Below are 19649 nucleotides of genomic sequence, written 5' to 3' on the forward strand. Positions count from 1 at the left end.
GTATGGGTCACCTGAGGTTTCTGTGTCTCCCAGTGCCATTGTTGAAATGTTAACTTCTGCACCAGAACACTTGATGCAGTCTAGGAAATGGTAAGGCTGATGATCAGAGAGGAAAGATGCTCCTCGTTGTCGGACTCTACATCTCACTGCATTGGAAATAAATGACTCAGACTGAGAGAGATACTAGGCAATGCCACTGTCTTGAAAACCTGCTTTTATTTTTCACTCTTCTGTTCCCCACTTTCTAGACTTTGAATTGGTTAATTAATTGAACCTTATTTTTTTCCCCCCCGCACTGTGGGACAGGGCAGTTGGAATTTTGTTTACTGTAGCGTTTTAGAGACAACATTTTATCCAAGAACCCTTTTGCCCTCTAGTCTGTTCATTGTGACTGTTGTGTAACGATTGGTGGAGAAGACATCATCTACCTAGACCTGGTCTTTAACCAGGAAGAGGTAGCCAGCAAGGTTTCACTGGAAATCCTGGTTATGGTTTGGGCAAATGTTAATAGTGCATTTTGCCTACATCTAAGATATGATAGGCAGACACAGTGAAAATGAATCTGTCCAAAAGATGTGGTGAGTTAGTCATCTTTATCTGAAAGAACAGCATCGTCTCTATTGGACTTGATCCTGTCCTTGTTTGCAAGGTACTATGTCTAGTGTAGGTGTTTAGACAGTAATCAAAGCCATCTGAATCCAACTCAGTTTCGAGGCTAATAGAAATGTGCCCAGAAGTGGAAGTCAGTGCAGATGTTTCTGCTCTGTGTTGTATTTTGGTTTAATTGAACTGAAGGATTTGATTTCTGCTGTCCTTTGAATTCTGACAGGCCGCAATGAGTTGATAGCAAGATACATCAAGCTTCGGACTGGCAAAACACGGACAAGGAAGCAGGTAATGCTGATCAGCAAAGCTTGGCTTTGGGGCTAAAGCGGGTGGCTTGTGCTAAAATTTTGGCTGCTGCTTTGTTGAGGCTGACACAGCGAATGGGCAATGGGGCAGCATGGTTGGCATGTAACAAGAGAGAAATGACACCCTCATTAGGTGGCATTGTGGTTTAGTTCCTCCACCAGTGTTCAGAGGCCTGGTTCAAACCACACTGTGGCAGCTGGTAGAATGTAAACTAATTCCAGTAATGAAGTAATTCCAGAATTATTTTTAAAAAGCTAGCAGTGAATGTAAAGCTATTCAATTTTATTTTTAAAAAAATCATTAATATCCTTCCCAGGAAAAAAAATTCTACATTGGAAGTCCAAAAATTCGGACGCCAGAAATCTGGACCACCTGAGGATCCAGACATTTTGAAAACTCTCAAAGTTTTAAAATTTAGTGAGCTTTTGTGTGTGTGCGTTCACAAGCCTCACAGATGCATGGCGGCATTTTTCTTTTAAACTGCCGTATTTGCTCATGAATAAACTATCAAAATTTACCTGCTCATCTCTTCTTTATTCCTCCTTAAATTTGAATTTTAAAAGTACTTCCTGAGAATCTGAAAACCTGGGCTGATCCAATCCCTGAGCAGTCCGGATTTTTGTGCTTCTACTGTATTGTACTTAGTTATTGCTCGACATGACACTAGGCCCATTAATGTGGTTAATCTTGAACTGCCTGGAAAATGAGGGCAAGCTGCCCAATGTGGGGGAATTTAGACAAGGACAACATTGACTTTGCCATATACAGTACATCTATGCTGGAGAAACTCAGCAGGTCATGCAACGTCATGCCAGTAAAGGGACACCAAAGTTTCAGGCCAGGGCCCATTGACCTTGCCAGCGATGTTCATATCCCAGAAACAAACATCTGAGAGTATTTAATAAAAATAAGTTACAGCAGATCAAATTGTGTCATTCCAAGTCAAGCAGCTGGAGTGGAAGGTTTGGCCAATTTGCACTGCCTCAACTCCAAGAATAGAGTTCACTGAACTGAAATCCAAGTAGGACAGTGGGTTCCTGCTATTCAGAGGGATAAATGTCTTAGGCTAGGGGTGGAATACTGTTTAATTCATGAACCTAACTCACCCCAGATCAGGTACAACACAAGCCAGGGAGTGCTGAGCTCCTTCTATCAGACTCTAACCCCAAGGTTAGAATATTGCCCACATTAATCTTTAAGTCTGTCTGGATGACATTGCAAACTGGTGGCAATGACTGTGGGCCTTGTCATAAAGAGTTTCTCTCCAACATGCGATCATTATACCCATCAGACAGAAGAGAAAGTCAGGCCATCAGCCTAAATTATTTTTTTGGAATGCTTGTGGTGTTCACTGTACTGCTAGTGCACAAGGATGGCCAAAACAAACAAATCACAGAGCTGAAAGCCAGACTGTCATGGCTTTAAAACAATGGACAAGAAGGCAAATTGTTGGCCGAGGGCAGCAAACACATTTCTTGCAAGGCCATCGTTTCAGCACCCTGCCCAAAACTGGCCAACAACTGGCTGATTTGAGGATTTGCTAGGGGGAGAAGCTATCCCTCTAATGAGAGGGTTCAGAATGAGGAAAACAACCAAAAGTGGAGTTAACTTGGGAATAAACTTGTCCGTGTAAAACCGAGGTAGCCTTATTCTACCCTACCACCACACCCCTACCAAAAGTTGATGATGTTACAAGTTGAGGTATGTATATAGAGGCAGACCAACAAAACTAAGTTATAGGTCTGATTCCATCAAATCCAGCAGTTGAATAGCATTCATGGGCTAAATGGGTTACTCTCATCTTCGTATATCGAATGATGGAATGAACTGAAAGGTCCCCCTCAAAGATGTGCTCTGATGTACCATCCCATGGATATTTTTTTCCCCAACTCACAGGTATCTCAGTAAATCATCATCTAGTCTGGGAGAGGTTTCAGGATCGTGGAATCTAAATGGGAACCAAGAAGTGGAAACTTGCAAATTTGAAAGGGGGTGGATGGGGGGGGGGGGGGGGGGGAGAGAGAGCAATAGTTAAAGTGTGACAGGAAATGTGTGTAAACAAAGGTTAAGCAGGTAGGGACAACGATGACCAAATGTTGTCAAAATTAAAGGCTCCAACTGGACAAGGCTTTTTTTTTAATCAAGGCAAATGAATTCAAGGCAGAAAAGGTCAGAAATGCTTAGGATGAAACAGCCATTATGAGACACGCTTGCAAAATTACAAAGGTAACTTGAAGAATTTGATGAAAAGAAAGAATAAATATTCTAGGATTCAGAAGGGGCATGTTTTTAGGATGCAAACGGAAAAAGATCTTGGCTCTTGTAACCGGAATTAAAATCAGTGTGCGCTGAGAGAAAACAAAATGGAAAGGGAAGAAATCGTTGGGGGGAGTAATCTTTGGGTTCCCTGACAGTGGAACATTGGACAGAGCATCAATCAAAAAATAACAGGGGCTTCTTACAATTGGTGGAATAATCATGGACAGCTTTAATCTCTGTCTGCTACCACAGCAAGGATCTCCCAGTTGCCAACTATTTTAATTCCATATACCATTGCTGCATTGACACACTGATTCTGGAAAGGTTGAGGTTTTCCATTTTGCTGAAAATGTAACTGTGCTACTCAGGAATAAAGGGAGAGTGAAATAACATGGCCCTTCAGCCCACAATGTTGCACTGGCACATACACTACAGGATTAATTGAACCATACCCAACCTCACAGTCCATCTAAGAGCCTTTTAAATGTCCCTCTTGTATCAGCCACCACTGCCACTCACATTCCAGGCACTCACCACACTTTGTGTAAATAAACCCTACCTGTGACATCTCCCCGAACCTTTCCTCCACTCGCCTTAAACAGATGTCCTCTGGTATTGGTCATTGCTGTCCTGACAAAATGGTGCTAGCTGCCCACTCTATCTAAGCCCCTCATAATCCTATACACCTTTATTAAGTCCCTTCTCTTATTAAGCCCTACCTCATTCAACCTTCTTTGAAATGTTCTCTAATCTAGGCCACATCCTGCTAAATATTCTCTGCTCCCTTTCTAAACCTTTCATACCCTTCCTAAAATGAACCGACCAGAACTGAACACAATACTCCAAGTGTGGTTGAACCAGAGTTTTATAGAGCTGAAACATTACCTTGCAACGAAGGCCAAAAGATCTCTGGCCAGTTGCTCAGGTGTCTGCCATTTGGAAAATAATGACATTTTATTACTTAAATAGCAGCAGAACATTTAGAAAGTGACAATACAATTGGACAGAATCTGCACAGTTTCATAAAATGGACAGTCTGGCAAATTTGTTCCAATCCTTTGAGAATGGAACAAACAAAGTGGACAATGAGGAACAGGTGGAAATAAAGAATTGAATTTCCAAGGGACATCCAATATGATGACACAAAACAAGCTAACTGCAAAGATAGGAGCTCCATGTGTGAATGAAGATAATGTACTGGCGTGCAGAGAGCTTTGGTGAACTAACAGGAAACTCAGGATGAGTGCATCATTTTTCAAATTGCCAACCTGGGGTATTTCTGTGATCAATGATGAGGCCTCAGCTACTTACAAGTAACATCACCAAGTTAGATCAAGCACCGTTTACCGTTTCCACGTTTGGTGATGATACAGAGATGGGTAGGCAAGTAACTGTGTGAGGGTGCAAAAATTGTCAACAGGTAGATATGGACTGATTGAGCAAGTGGCAGAAGGACATTAGAATGTCCGCTAAAAAAATAGGAGCAGGGGTCGGCCATCTGGCCCATCGAGCCTGGTCCATTGTTCATTAAGGTCAGGGTTGATCTGGCGTGGTCTCAGCTCCCCCTCCCCATCTGTTTCTCTTAATCCTTAATTTCCCTATTATTTAAAAATTTAATGAGGCCTCATTAGGCGGAGAATCCCAGATTTACTACTCTCTGGAAGAAACCATTCCTCCTCTGTCATAAATCTACTCCTCTGAATCTTGAGGCTTGGACAAAGTTCTCGTCTTATCTGCTAGTGGAGACAACTTCTCTGATCATCTCATCTATTCCTTTCATAATTTTACACATTTCTATAAGATTCTACCTCCCACCCGATCCTTCTAAACTCCATTGGATACAGTCCCAGGCTACTCTCCTCATTTCTCGAATCGACCTGAAGAACCTCTGCAACATCTTGAAAGCAAGTATACCCTTTCTCAAGTAAGGAAACCAAAATTGCACATAGTACTCCAGGTACGGCCTCACAAGAACCCTGTAAGTTGCAGAAGAATCTCCCTGCTCCTAAATTCAATCCTCTATCAATGAAGGACAGCATCCGATTTGCCGCCTTCATTATCTATTCCACCTGCAGTCTAGCCTTTTGTAATTCATGTCCCAACATGCTCAGATTTAGGCACAACAGATTCACACAATTTCTTACCCTTTAAGTAGAGTATAATCTGAGTAGTTCACTTTGAGAGAAAGGCAGAATATTATTTAGATGGTGGGAAACCAATGAATGATGATTTTCAGGATGATCTGGGCATGGGAAAGTTAGCGTAAAGCTACTCCAAGGAGTATGGACCTCACTGAATTATTTGACACTAAATAGAGTTTCCAAATGACATGAGATTCCATTAACCCCATTGAAAGGGAGAAAGAGGATCATTGCTTCTGAGATCCCTTCAGCAAGACATCTCGTCATTCAGCTAATATGAATAGTGACTGAGAGGGCAATTGATTGGGATGAACGGGCCAGCCACCCACAAAAGCAGCAATATTCATTTGCTCTGTCAAGCCTAGGGTTGCCAACATTGGTTAAGCATATCCCTGTAGGTGTCATCACATGCCCTGCCTTCGAGTGCCCATGCTGCTGCCATCAATCACAGGACATCCGCCCTGTACTTTCCTACATCAATTGGGAAGCAAACAGGACATCTCCACGGACCAATGGGGAGTGACTTCATTCAATTATTTTTCACAGAGAATGCAAAAACACTGAATTTTATTTTGAAAATTATTTACTTTGATACCCATTGCTGACTGAGGATTTCTCAAAGGACAGTGGACAATTATCACAACCACCACAGCATCACCTATTTAATTGATGAATTAAGCCAGCTAAGATGTGTGGTTCTGCATGGAAAACTGTGACCATTGGTGTTCTGCAGGGATTGGTTTTGGGACCTCTATTGTTTGTGATGCATGTTAATGACATGGATGAAAAGGTACGTGGGTGGGTGAGTAATTTTGGAGATGACACAAAGATTGGTGGAGATGTGGACAGAGCAGAGGGCTATCAAAGGATGCAACAGGATATATATCAGTTGAAGGTATGGGTAGAGAAAGAGCAGATTGGAATTTAATCCAGTCAAGTGTGAGGTATTGCACTTTGGGAGGTCAAATAGAAGAAGAAAGTGTACAGTTAATGGCAGGTCTCTTAAAAGTATTGATGTGCAATGGGGTGTGATAGTCCAGATTCATAGCTCCTGTAAAGTGACCACAATGTAGACAAGATGTTAAAGAAGGCACATGGCATTCTTGACTTCATTGATCAGGGTACTGAATACAAGAAAAAGGAAGTCATGTTGCAGCTGTATAAAACTTTGGTAAGGCCGCACTTAGAATACTGTGTGAAATTCTGGTCGCCCCATTACAGGAAGGATGTGGAGACTTTTTAAAGGGTTCAGGAGGTTTGCCTACATTAGAAGGTATGAGCTGCAAGAAGAGGTTGGACAAACTTGGATTGTTTTCTTTGGAGCATTGGAGGCTGAGGGGAGGCCTAGTAGAAGTTTCTAAAAATATGAGAGGCATAGCTAGGGTAGGCAGTCAGAATCTTTCTCCCAGGATTTAAAAAAAATGACGTACCAAAGGACACATTTAAAGTGGGGGGGGGGGGGGGGGAGGGCAAGCTTTTTTTCCACACAGAGTGTCAATTGTCTGGAATGGTCTGCCAGGGATAATGGAGGAAGCAGGTGTGATGGTGTCATTTCTGATGCTTCAAGATACAGTTATACCCCACTTTACGAAGGGAAGCATTCCTCGGAAACAGTTCATAAACTGAAAATTCGTAAAGCGAAGATCATTTGACTACTAATGTAGGCAATTTTTGTAAATGTGAAAACTTCTTATAAACCAATTATAATTTCTTTGTAAAAGGGAATTTTCGTGAAGCGAGTATTCGTAAAGCAGGGTTTACCTGTATAAAATGCGGGAAATTGTGGGACGTGGATCACATACACACAGCAGAGTTTTAGTTTAATTTGACGTCATGTTTGGTGCAGACATTGTGAACCAAAGTGGCTGTCCCTGTGTCAGAGTGTTCGATGTTCTTCCATCTTCAAGGCTATCAGAGTTCATTTCCCAGATTACGCAATTGTCACTGTTGGAATAGTGGGAGAGAGGAGGTCCGAGATAGCCTTCTCGTAGCCTCATCTGACTTGGGCACCCAATTGGGGGAGGGGGGGGGGCGGCCCACAACCTCTTGTCTGTCCACCGACCAGCTGGGGAACTCGTTTTATAGGTGATGCAGATGTCTCCAATTTGCCTCTTTCCTTACAAAAGCAGCAAATGCAACCCCTTACATTGAAAATCTCAAAATCAGTATCTTGGTGCGGCTACAAACTGTAGGTTCAAGTCACTCATCGGGCAATTAAATTCTGAGGAACAATTAACCAAACAAATTGAAGTCTTCAACATAAATGGCTGAATGCTGGAAATATTCAATTATGCAGGCAGCATCTGCGAGGAAGGAGAGTGAGGGTTAATAAGTCAGGTCAGTGGCCTTTCATCACAACTCCTTTCATTTCTGGAGGGAGAATTGTTTCCCTGGATGCAATAGTTTTAAATGTCAAATTCAAATCCTCATTTCTCAACAGATAAACAGCATTACCCACAAAATGGGGGGATGTTGCAGAAGGGATTCCCTTGCTTGGCTAATTGTAGCCTGGTGCAGCAGAATTTTTGATCCTAATAAAATAGAAAATATTGGTGATGCTCAGCCTGTCAGGTAGCATCTATGTAGGAAGAAACAACATCATTGTTTTTAGTGGGAAAGCGATTGAATCAGATAGTACCTTTATTTACCATTGGGCACCAATTATGGGTGAAATGGTTTCATGGGCTTGGGTGGATAGACAGGCCTGTTCCCCAGGCTATCTGATTCGAAGAACAAATCTGGTTATTTCACATGGGCTTCTGGTGAAGTGGAGGTCTAGTTACTGGTTGCCATAGTAACAAAGAACCAGCACTGCGTTCCAGAACGAAGGTGAATGGAAAACCCAAGGGATGCAGGCCAACAAGAAAAGCAACATGGCTTTCAATTGCATGGCTGCTTGCAGCTGCAGGGTTAAAATGAGGGCTTGTTGGGCGCGGGGAAAGATGGTGGTGGAAGGCTTGGCTCTGCATGCCTAAACTAATGAACTAATGATGTATTCACTGTATACTGTAGTGACAGAAGCATTGCCTTTCATTTGTGTTTTTTGTCTTTAAATTATTTGTCAACCTAGGTGTCTAGTCACATACAGGTGTTAGCCAGGAAGAAAGTGCGAGAGTACCAAGCAAGCATCAAGGTACGTGCAGCCGGCATGAATCCGGGGGACATTCATCTCCATGGTTACAGGCTCTTCTTTTTCTTCCCCTTTGCTCTTTCCTGCAGGTGTCTAGTCATATGCAGGTTCTTGCCCGAAGGAAAGCTCGTGAGATTCAGTCCAAGCTAAAGGTATGCGCTTCTCTGCTTTGGCCTTGTGTTTGGCTGCTGGTTGAGGCTGAACAGCAGGTCTAGGGAGTTCTGATAACACCATCCCTCAAACCCAACTCCTCCTCCATGAACTGGAGGGCCACAGGAGGCTGTAGCCAAACCCCATCTGCTGGGGGAACTCCAGCAGGTCCAACTCTGTCTCATCCATGGGAGGAGAAAAGTGGCCGATGTTTTGACCCAAAACTCTGCATTGGAACATCCTAATGAAGGGTTTTTTGGCTCAAAACATCAACCGTTCTTTCTCTCCCACTGATGCTGCTGGACCCGCTGAATTCCTCTGGCAGAGCGTGCGCGGCTTCTCCATTAACTAATGCGTGGAGTCGTGCAGCACAGAAACTGGCCCTTCGGTCCACAATGCCAATCATCCAGCACCTGTCTGCACTGATCCCATTTGCCAGCACTTGGTCCATAGACATCCACGTGCTAAATGGTGTGAGAGTACCTGCCTCCACCTGCCACCCAAGCAGTTCATTCCTGATTCCAAACACCCTCTGGGTGAAAAGGTTCTTCCTCAGATCCCTTTTAGCCCTAACTCTAAACTTAAGCCCTCTAGTTGTAGGAACCTCCTTCAGTTGAGGAGTGCTGATGGTTCCAAATGTTCTGGCAGTGACGTTGAAGTCTATAAACATTAATGATTCCTTCCATTTCCCCAACACAAACTGACGTTGCTAAGGCAACCAATAGCAAATTTAAAAAGTAGCATGGAGCAATAAATAGGATGCTATTTCGGATCTTCTCACACTTTTGGCACTCGTCCTGCTGAGGGAGATCCAGTTGGACCTTGGATCTCAAGAATTGAGTCGTGCTTCCATTGCTGGGGACGGCATGTCCTGGTAAACCTGTCAGGTGATGTGAAGCATTGCACCGCATTTGTCACGAGAGGAGGGCTTGCCATGTCATCGCGCTGTGATACAGGTTACAGCTGCCATTATCACACAGTGATAATGACATGTCGTGCCATGAGGGTAATGCAGATTACATTGGCCATTCCTGGAACAGCCAACGAACTGCTGTTGCTTTTTTCCAAAAGATTTCCAGTCCATATCCAAAGTTCACAATATCATCCTTTCACAATACTACACCCCACCCCCCCCCACCCACCCCCACCCCCCCCCCCCCACAACGCTCCTACCCATTAAAGTACAAAGGAGCTCTGGAGTGCAGAGCCATGCCTACCCATCAGGCTGATGACACCTTGCATGTGGTCGGCAAGGAAAGTTTTGTAGTGAATGCCCCGACAGAACCTTACCTGGTGGAGCATGGGTCACAGACTCTACCTGGTGCCCTTCATCTTCACATCAACCAAGATCAACCAAGACTAGATTATGTGTGCAGGAGACCAGTTTATTGAGGTGTAGCTGGATAATGGGATTTTGATGAGTACAAGGCTGTGGAGGAAAGATAAACAAAAGGAATGCGATTGGTCCAATAAATGCAAGGGCCAAATCTAATCCTGTCCTTTTGCATGGATTCTTATCCAATCACAATGTGTTCCAATCCTTCTAACTCCCCAATCAGATCAGATCAAATTCATGGGCATGAAATTCAACAGCAGGAAGAATTCGGAATTAGGTTGGTCCCAGACTTGGTATTCTTCATTCCTGGACATAGACCAAGGATCATCCTGGGAATTTGAGAAGGAGCTGTATAGATAGAGAAAACAATATTCTTTGGTGTGGCTACCCAAAAGTAGGCAATATAAACATGGAACAAACGTATAACCGTACAGGCCCTATGGCCCACCATGTTGTGCTGACATGTAAAAACACTTTCAACAATGTAAACGTTCCCTTCCTGACTCCCATAACACTTTTTCTTGCATCCATTTGCCTATCTAAGAGTCTTTTAAATGCACCAGCTTCCACCACCATCCCGAGTAATGCATTACTTTCTGTGTGTAAAAAAAAAAGCCTCACCTCTGACATCTCCCCTAAACTTTCCTCCTCTCACCTTAAACATATGTCCTCTAGTGTTTGCTGCTCTCATCCTGGGACCAAGATGATGGCTGTCCACTCAATCTATGCCTCTCAAAATCTTGTGGACCCCTATTAAGCCTCCTCTCATCCTTCTTCGCTCCAAAGAGGAAACCCCTCGCTCTGTTAACCTTGCCTCATAAGGCACATTTTCCAATCCAGCCAACATTCTGGTAAATCTCCTCTGCACCCTCTCGAGAACATTACCCCACACGTCGTCAACTCAATCCCCTGATTAATGAAGGACAGCATCCCACAAGCCTTTTTAACTACCCTATCAACCTTCAGGGCAATAGTGAGAGAGGTATGGATTTGGGACCCCAAGGACCCTCAATTCTTCCAAATTGTTGGGAATCCTGCCATTAACCATGCATTTTACCTTCCAAGTTGGACCCTCCAAAATAGGTCACTTCACATTTATCCGGGTTAAACTCCATCTGCCACTTTTCCCACATAAGGGAAAACATTGCCCAGTGAGGGTTAAGAATGTGAACCTTGTCCCATGGATCATTTCGTGTTGAATAGTGTCACTAGGTTGAAAGGAAAACTAAATAGGTCCATTTTATCTGTGCAGTGGAAAGTGTTCTGTGAGGTGTGAGAAGGCCCATGTGAAGCATTAACTAGGCAATGTTGGGTTACGGAGGTATTTTGATCACCCACTGAGGCTTCTGAACCAGCCAGACTTCCCCAGAAGAACTTCATCCCATAAACCCACCGGCTGGAAAAATCGTGCTCAGTCTGGAGAAGTCAGCGTTAGAACTGACCACTAAACCTCCGGCAGCTTGCCAACCCAGTGGTTTCACCATGATCTTTCACAGCAGGTTTTGTGATTGTGCTTTCTGATCAGTGAACTGGTGCCAGTTGTGCAGCTTTAGAACTTGGTCTGGAGTCTGGCTGAAATCAGCACAGTCTCCCTGCATGTGACTGAGCAACCAAATTTGCATCAGTCATCTTTTCCTTGAGCATCCCCCGGTGTTATCAGAACTGTGCTATACTTCAGGTTCAGGTCTCAGCTCTCTCTGGCTCTTAATGGGGTGACTGTTTTTTTTTATTTTGGCTTTGTGGCAGTGTGCAGTGAAATCGCAAACTAACTTGCTTCCTGTGCTTTGTGAACTAAACCCTCTCGACTCTGCAGATACAAGGCTACCAGAAGTTTGCCTGCATGCAGTTAGTTCCACTTACTTCCCCTTCAGTAGGTCTGCCTTCTACTCGGTCACCTCTCAGTAGATCGAGGTCTATCTTGAAATCTTCTACAAGTCTGATCTCCAATGCGTAACCTGAATTGGTACTGAAGCTTTTATTCTCTGACCCCGTGAATTTTTAGAGAGTCTGCCATTGACCCACACCCGATGAACGACACTTCTATAGACACGAGGGGAAGACAAATGTAAACTGTAAAGGAATTGATCAGGGTCAAATCAGGGCAGAAAAACCAGATCCAAGAACTTCATTATCTGGTGTTCAAAATATCCAATGAAGTAAACATTCGGGGAAATTTTTTCACGTGTTCTGGAAACAGAATGTGTTGCTTTGGAAGATTGCAGATAAACAAAAGCAGGTAAATTATGGTTGGGTTGGGGAAGGAAGAAAGTGAAAAGATAAGGACAGGGAAATGCATTGAAAAGAATGAGTTGGTCATTGGTTATATGAGGTAGCCTGACCTGCAGGGATCATTAAGTATTATGACTGATTTGATCATGGTTTTCCCCTCTCTCTTGCTCCTGTATAATCTTCCATTTCCTTTCTATCCAACCTACCTTTCATTGCTCAGGTGGGTTGGTGTGCTGTGTTCATCCAAAACCTCGGCACAGCAGCTTCCAAGTTTAGCAGACCCAGTTCAGGGTGAGGTGGGGGTGGGTGATGGGAACAAGCGGGCAGGCCTGTTTCTGCATTTAGCTTATGTCCGACCGCATGTTACTGTTCCCAGTTAACTGCAGTGATCTCTGCCAGAGCAGTATTTCCACAGACAGGAGAGCTTGTAGTTAATCTCGGAGCGTTCTGACTGATGGTGACTTTGCGAGCAGCGGGAAGGGAAAAGGAGAGCTAAAATTATGAAGATCCCACTAAAAAGGGAACTCAATTTAAGCTGGATGCTTTAGTCATGCAAGGGGCTGAGTGGGAAATGGGGAGGGGAAAGAAAAAGATGAAATTCAATTTGTATTTAACAAAATTAAGTAGAGCCACAGAACACAGACTTTTTGTTCAAACTGTGCTACAAGAGGTTGGTTTAGACTCCAGACTCCAGAAATAATCATTACCATGTGTAACCAGCTATTCAAGTAGAGGTAGTTATTTTTCCAATTTAGAGTAATTTGGGGAGTAATTGAAACTCCCCACCTAGCAGCACTTAGCGGGCAGACTGCAGTGGGTCAAAGACAAGATCCACCCTCACCTTCCAAGGGCAATTAAATTTAGGTAATAAATGCCAGTAACGTTGAAACCCAAGGACATTTTCCCCCTCAAGGATTGAGTGAACTTCATTGCACCACACAGTTTGGATCATTGAAAAGGAGTGATTAGTGGAGAACCCATTCAATTGTAGATCCATGGAATAATTGGAAACAGAAAGAGGCCATTCCACCCATTGAGTCCATTCTGGCCCTCTGTATAGCAATCTATTCGTCTCATTCCTTCATTTTATCCCATTACCCTTGTAAGCTTATTTCCCTTGGGCCTGTCTACTTCTTTTTGATATCTCTCATCTTTACCTCATGGTCAGAGCGCAATACTTACGGTGTCGTTAATGTTCAGTACATAACTAAATAAAATTCTCATTGCATCCCCCTATATTGGTGACCAGAACTGGCTGCAACACTAGTTGTGACCTGACCGGATCTTGACAAAGGCTCAGCATAACTAACTACCACCCTTTGGCACTCATTAAGTATTTATCAGGTCCTGGATCCCACATGCTTTGCCATTTGCTCTCTCAATACAGTCACAATCAAGAGTTATTTGCAATTGAGCTCCCGAATTCCTGTTTCCTACATAATCTTTAGAACTGGGTCATTAATCCTATCACATCTGCCAAAATACATCCCCTCACAGTTCTAAGATTCCCACTTCTTTGTATTAAATTCAGTGTGACTCCTGCCTGCACAAAAGTTGCATATGGTGGGTAGCATCCTCATTCTGTGTTTCATCACTACCCCCTCCCCAAAAAATTTGGTATCTTGAGCATAATTTGCACATTCTCGTTGTGTGAACAGCAGTCTTAGCACTGACTCTTGGGAGCACCATTTTCCATCAACCAGCAGTCCCAAAATCAACCATGTAGGATATCTCACTGTTTTAAGTCCTCAGCCTGTTGCTTTAAACCAGCTAATACAGAACCTATTCAGTGCGCCAACCAGTCTTTGATGTGACTCTTCATCAAATTCACTGCATTCTGTTCATTAACTTTTTCACTTCAAAAAAATTCAGTATATTTGGCAGACTGTCAGTGCTGGCTCTCATTAATCTTTCTCCAAGTGCCTGATCAGTTTTGATTCCTCCAGAATATTAAACTGACTAGCCCGTAGTCGCAATGAATGTCCTTTCATTTTTTCACGGACATGTCACTATCCTGTCTTCCCGTACCTCCCCTTGTGCCTGATAAAGATTGGAAACCCTTCCACTCTTGTCCACCCTGACTTCTCGTAGAAATTTAGGATCCAGAATATCTGGGCACATCGAATCATCCATTTCTAAATGCATCATGCCGAATTACCTCTGTCGTCTCCAATTTTCATACTTTTCCTTAATTAAGCAGATAGAAGGAAATGAACTTCTCCTCGGGTTGGGAGAGAGGGTAGCAGAATCATACTGCAGAGAACAGGCCCTTCAGCCCAACTCATCTACACTGACCAAGGTGCTTATCTGACAGTCCCATATGGCTGATATTGCCCCAAACCTTTCCTATCTTTGAATCACAGTAATTGTATTCCCTTAACTACTTCCTTTGGCAGCTCATTCCATGTATCCATTACCCTATGTGAGGAAAAATGTACAGTTCAAGACTCTTCAAAATCTTTCCCCTCTCATCTTAAACTAATGCCCTTTAGTTTTGGATTCCCTTACTCTGGGGGAGAAAGATGGTGACAATCCAACTGATCTATGATAACCTTCTATAAATCACCCCCCAGTCTCCTTTGCTCCTATCTAATCTTTCCTTACAACTCATCCCAACAATATCCTTGTGAATATTTTCTGCACCTTCTCGAGCTTCATCGGGTGGGACGGTTAGTGGTTAGCAACCCAGGTTGGAATCTGGAGCTGTCTGTACATTCTCCCCGAGGCCTGCGTGGGTTACCTCCAGCTGCTCTTGCTTCCTTCTACCCTCCAAAAACGTAGAGGGTTTGGTAAGTTAATTGGTGTATTTCGGCGACAGGGATTCATGGGCCAGAAGGGCCTGTTATCGTGCTATATCTCTAAACTAAAGAAAAAATCCTTCCTATACCATGGTGACTAGAACTGCACACACTAACTGTGGATGTTACAGGAGATTCAGTGCAACGTTGGTGCAGTCCACATCACCACCATTCCTCTAACTCCTTTGCTGCCATTTCTCTAGTTCCTGTACACTCTTTACAACAACCAGCTGGACAGCCACTACTCAACTACCTGACTGTCGAGATCATCTGAACAAAAGCAGATCAATATGTTCCTCTTAAGCCATGATTCCAAGTCATTATCATACCTTTTCTTGCCACCCTTTAGAAGTGATGTAACTCAGGCTTGGCCAGTCCTGGTTGTGCAGAGCCATAATGGTGAACGTGGCTGTTAAAGAGACATGAAAACAGATTATTGAGTGCAACACACGAAAGTGCTGGAGAAACTCATCAAGTCATCCAGCGTCCATAGGAGATAAAGGGCCTGAGGCTGATCCCTTAATCGGGATTCAAATTGTTGTTCGCCCCTAAGAAAACTTGAAACGGCTTGAACAGAAGTCAGAGCAGGGACTGATGTGGAGAAGCGGGTGGGTTGAGGTGCTTCCCCTCTGGGCTCAGTTCTAAACCTGGAAAGGAACACTGAAGGGTGCCTGCTTCAGCCAAGTCACTTCCAAGTGGAGGCGAGGGGAAAGCCACATGGTCTTGGAGCAAGGCCAGGATGTCGAGGAGCACTGTGTCCAAAGTAACCTGGGTTGGGTTGAATCTCTGCCAGTGGATGTGGCTCCACGTGGCTGCAACTGTAGCTCTTAAAGGATGGCTGTCAGAGCAGGGAAATACCAAAGAGCTGGGGTTTGGAAAATTGTTTTGCTGAGTTAGCGAGTCTGCACAGTGTTATCCCCTCTCCCCAGCAGCACAGACAGGAGTGGCCATAGACTGAGGGAAAGATCCCATTCCTCAGGCTTACTGAAAATATTAGGTTAGGCAAAATCAGACGACTTTGATTTCTGAGAACATTTCTTGTCCTTAACCAAGGTCACAATAGCACAGATAAAATACCTGGCGACTCCAGGTTTTGTTGTGCAGAAAATCTATATTTACTATTATTTTAGCTTCTTATTTTTCCATTGTAGAGGAAAATTTAATTTTGCTGCATTAATTGGAAGTGCTCAATGACCATTTTGGTAGGGTCATTCCTCTGGAGAAGTATCTGGGCTACGCACTCTGGAGCAGTGGTCAAACCTTCTCCATGAAACCAATGGCCAGCCAACTCCATCCCATTAGTCCTGATGGTTGGAGCTGGGTCTGCCAGCATTTGAGAGGAGCACTGCTGAATTTAGTATGGTATTTAGACCGAGTTTTCTCCCCTCTTTTTAACTCTGGATATAATCTCAAAACCTTCCCTCTCCCCAAAAGCCAAGCTCAACGTTGAGCAACAATCTCATGGCTTATGTCACATCGATCATCCAACTGCAAATGACTGTTCCTCGTTTGTGAAGTGGCAAGTACCATAGCCTTTTGGAAATGCTCTGCCATTGAGGCAGCATCTGTGACAAATGCAGCAATTAGTGTTTCCAGACTGACCTTTTGCCAGAGCTTCTAATAGAAGCGAGAACAAATGCTCGACCATTCTTCATCAGCTCTGCCCTAGTGAGGTGACCTTTTGAGTGGCATCTCTACTTGACCCAATTTTAACAGCAGACTGGAATTCCTCATTGCAGTTATGTGGTGATGTTAGCGTTCAGGTGGGCAACTGAGTTATATAGAGGGATCACAGTTTCTTCAGTGAAGATAAGAGGCATCCTTCTTAACAATTATACTGTGACAACTCCGATTGTGGCCCTAATGCCCAGCACCTCAATAATTAGATGCCATTTTCACAAGGTCTGCATTGGAGATTTGCATTCTTCGAGTCTAATTTTCTTTCAAAACTAAAGTTGACTAAATGTGGGCACACAGATCCATTTGGTTGCCAACTCATCTCACTGGTGGGGTTTGGGCAGAGGTAGTCTCCTGGCTTTTGTAAAGTTCTTGAGTTAGTAAGTCAATACCTGTAATAACTGCATCTGTTGGATATTACCCCCATTATCTCTCCGAACCAGAACTGGGTTCCCTAAATATTGGCTTAGCTCAGCAATATCATGCTCAGATTCAATGCTTATTCTGGGAATAACTGCCGTGATGAACTGAATTTGTAGCCAGCCTCTCTCCTGTTCCATCCTACTATCACCAAGCATGCCATTCCTTTTAACCTCTCTAGTCCAACAGCTGTTTATTTGGCTCTCTATTCCCAACACACCCATCATGTTGCATGAAGCTGGTTCTGAACTTCAACCTGCTTTCATTTCCTGGCCTGGTCCACGTTTATGTTTGCTCTCTGGCAACAGTGAGATTAGTGCTTTTAATTAACATGGGGATTGAGGACTTTGGAGGAAGAAGCGAAAGCTAACAAAGGGGTTGCCTTGACTCCTGCTCAATGGGCGACCCACTCATGAATTGTTTGTGTTCAATGCGCCAATCAGGCTAGTTTAAAGATGGAACCATTAAATTCCCATTAGGGCAGCATCTGCTGCACTTTGTACCAACAAAAGCAGGCTTTTAGATCCAGGTTTCAGATTTATTGTCAAAGTGCATACGTGACATCACATACAACAGGAGCACCAACAGCTTTGATTATGAACTTGATCCAAGAGAACATTTTAAATGGGGAGCATTTACTCTTTTTTTTTCATTTCTCTGCCTGAGTAAGTATCTGTAATTTTCTCAGTAGTTCAGACTTTTGAAAATGTCATTCTCCATTCTGAAGAGTTCCACCTTGCAACCTGGCTCCCTCTGTGCATGCTGCTAGCCTGCTGTTGCCCCGCTCAAGAAGAGCCCTTCATCACTGACAATCACTCTTCCTTGCTAGTTGGCCTTGAGCTTTGGACGATCATTTAACAGGACTGATTCTCTCTCTCGGAGTATGTGCAGCAAAAGGCAACTTGTATTAATTTCCCATGCTGGATTATTGGATCCATTTGATTCCTTAATTCCACATCAGTTTCCCTGGAGAAGTTGGGCAATTGGCTCAGAAGGGTAGCTGGTTCCTGGACTGAACTGGAAATTCTTTCGCCAATCAGTTTGTATGCTGTTTACACGACTACTTCCCTCACGCAAGGACTTCTATTTTTGTACCATCTGCTTTCCTGGCCAATACCTGCTGCTCTGCCACTGGTTAGGGTGAGCAACACCAGCAAAGGAGGGGTGAGAAGGATAGGCTGAACATAGTGAAAAGGAATAGACATTGCTACAACCAGGATGGAGAGAATGACAGATGGCATAAAAGAGTGTAAACGCTTTCTGTTATGAAAATGCCATCTACTACAATCAACAACTGCCTCAGTTCTTAAGGACGTAATAATATTAATGGCATCTCTGAAAAGGGGAATGAGCTTTCATTTCTATAGCACCTTTTGCAGTTTTGGTACATTCCATATAACTACAGCATTTGAAATATTCTTTTTGAATGCAGTCACTGGTAGAATGTAGGCTGTTTGGTGGCCAATTTATACACAGGCATGATTCCAAGACAGTAATGTGCTGGTGACCAGACGTGTTTTTTTTATATAGTGTTGGTGAAGGTTAGGCATCAGGGAGGCGATAGAGTACAAAAAATTATTTTTTTTTCTTTGCAAGATTGATATTCTCCAGCAAATGTCAATAAATGTCATTTAAGCTTTGAGAATGCAGAAAATCCTCTCTGTTCTTGTTAATCCCACTGTGGATTGACAGGTATGAATTATTTCCTGGACTCTTGAAAAGCTCCAAGGGCTAGGTTACGGGATGATAAAAGCACACCCATTAGTTTAGACGCCTTTCGACCCCCATCAATGTTTCAGTTTATTGAGCTGCTTGTACGTTATCTGCCAGCAAGTTGCAAGGAAGAGAAAGTGAGCAAAGTAACGTCCCAAAAACTCTTGATTTACACAAATATCAGGGTGGAATTAGTTGACTGTTATATTGAGTCAAAATACTGAACTTAACTAAGATTGAAGTACATTTCCTTGCGGTTGATACATTTGGAGTTCTGCAAAAAGACAGGTTTAATTTTAATAATATTTTAATATGTATTGTCTTGTTGTTTTTCATTTAAATTTAGTGGCAGATAGCAAGCGTGCTGGACACTTGTGACCTTTTCGCCTTTGGTGACTAACCTTGCAGCTTCAGGATGGTAATTCAGCTGATTAAGTGCACACATACACACATTTTGATCATCCTGCTGCTGATGGAAATTCTGGGGATTCTTACAGCACTGGCTGTGCACTGAGTGAAACCCCCAGCCTCTGCAGAACTCGAAAAGATGAAAGAAACTCCTTGCACAACCTCTGAAACCTTTGAGCTTTCAAGGCAATGAAAAGCTTCACGTGCAGCCACTGTTGTAGTATAGGAAAGGTGGAAGCCCTAACTGTGTGCAATAATATCCTGTAGCTGGTCATCAAAATAAGTCAATTTTTAAAGTGATGTTGTTTGGGCAATCAATAATGGATTCTGATTTTAAATCTAGCTGAGGGGCATCCTCTACCTTCTCAGAACTATTTGGATTTTGTGGAGAGAGATTTGAGCTCATAATCTTCTAATGAGGCCGCAACATGACCCACCCAGTGAAAATAGTAACAAGTCTGGCCAAATATACCATT

General features: G+C 43.3%; 1 protein-coding gene across 1 annotated transcript in view; it reads left to right on the top strand.

Moving 5' to 3' along the window:
• The window catches only part of LOC138765539 (transcriptional enhancer factor TEF-5-like), a gene marked incomplete at its 5' end in the record, with an annotated part of 196427 nt that overhangs the window by 95437 nt on the left and 81341 nt on the right, over window positions 1-19649 (top strand). The window contains 3 exons of the mRNA XM_069942570.1: window positions 830-894; window positions 8383-8445; window positions 8532-8594. Of these exons, the coding sequence (XP_069798671.1) occupies window positions 830-894; window positions 8383-8445; window positions 8532-8594 (191 nt within the window). The remainder of the gene's footprint in view (window positions 1-829; window positions 895-8382; window positions 8446-8531; window positions 8595-19649) is intronic.

The sequence above is a fragment of the Narcine bancroftii genome, chromosome 5 (genome assembly GCF_036971445.1).
Source record: "Narcine bancroftii isolate sNarBan1 chromosome 5, sNarBan1.hap1, whole genome shotgun sequence".
Taxonomy (NCBI): Eukaryota; Metazoa; Chordata; class Chondrichthyes; order Torpediniformes; family Narcinidae; genus Narcine; species Narcine bancroftii.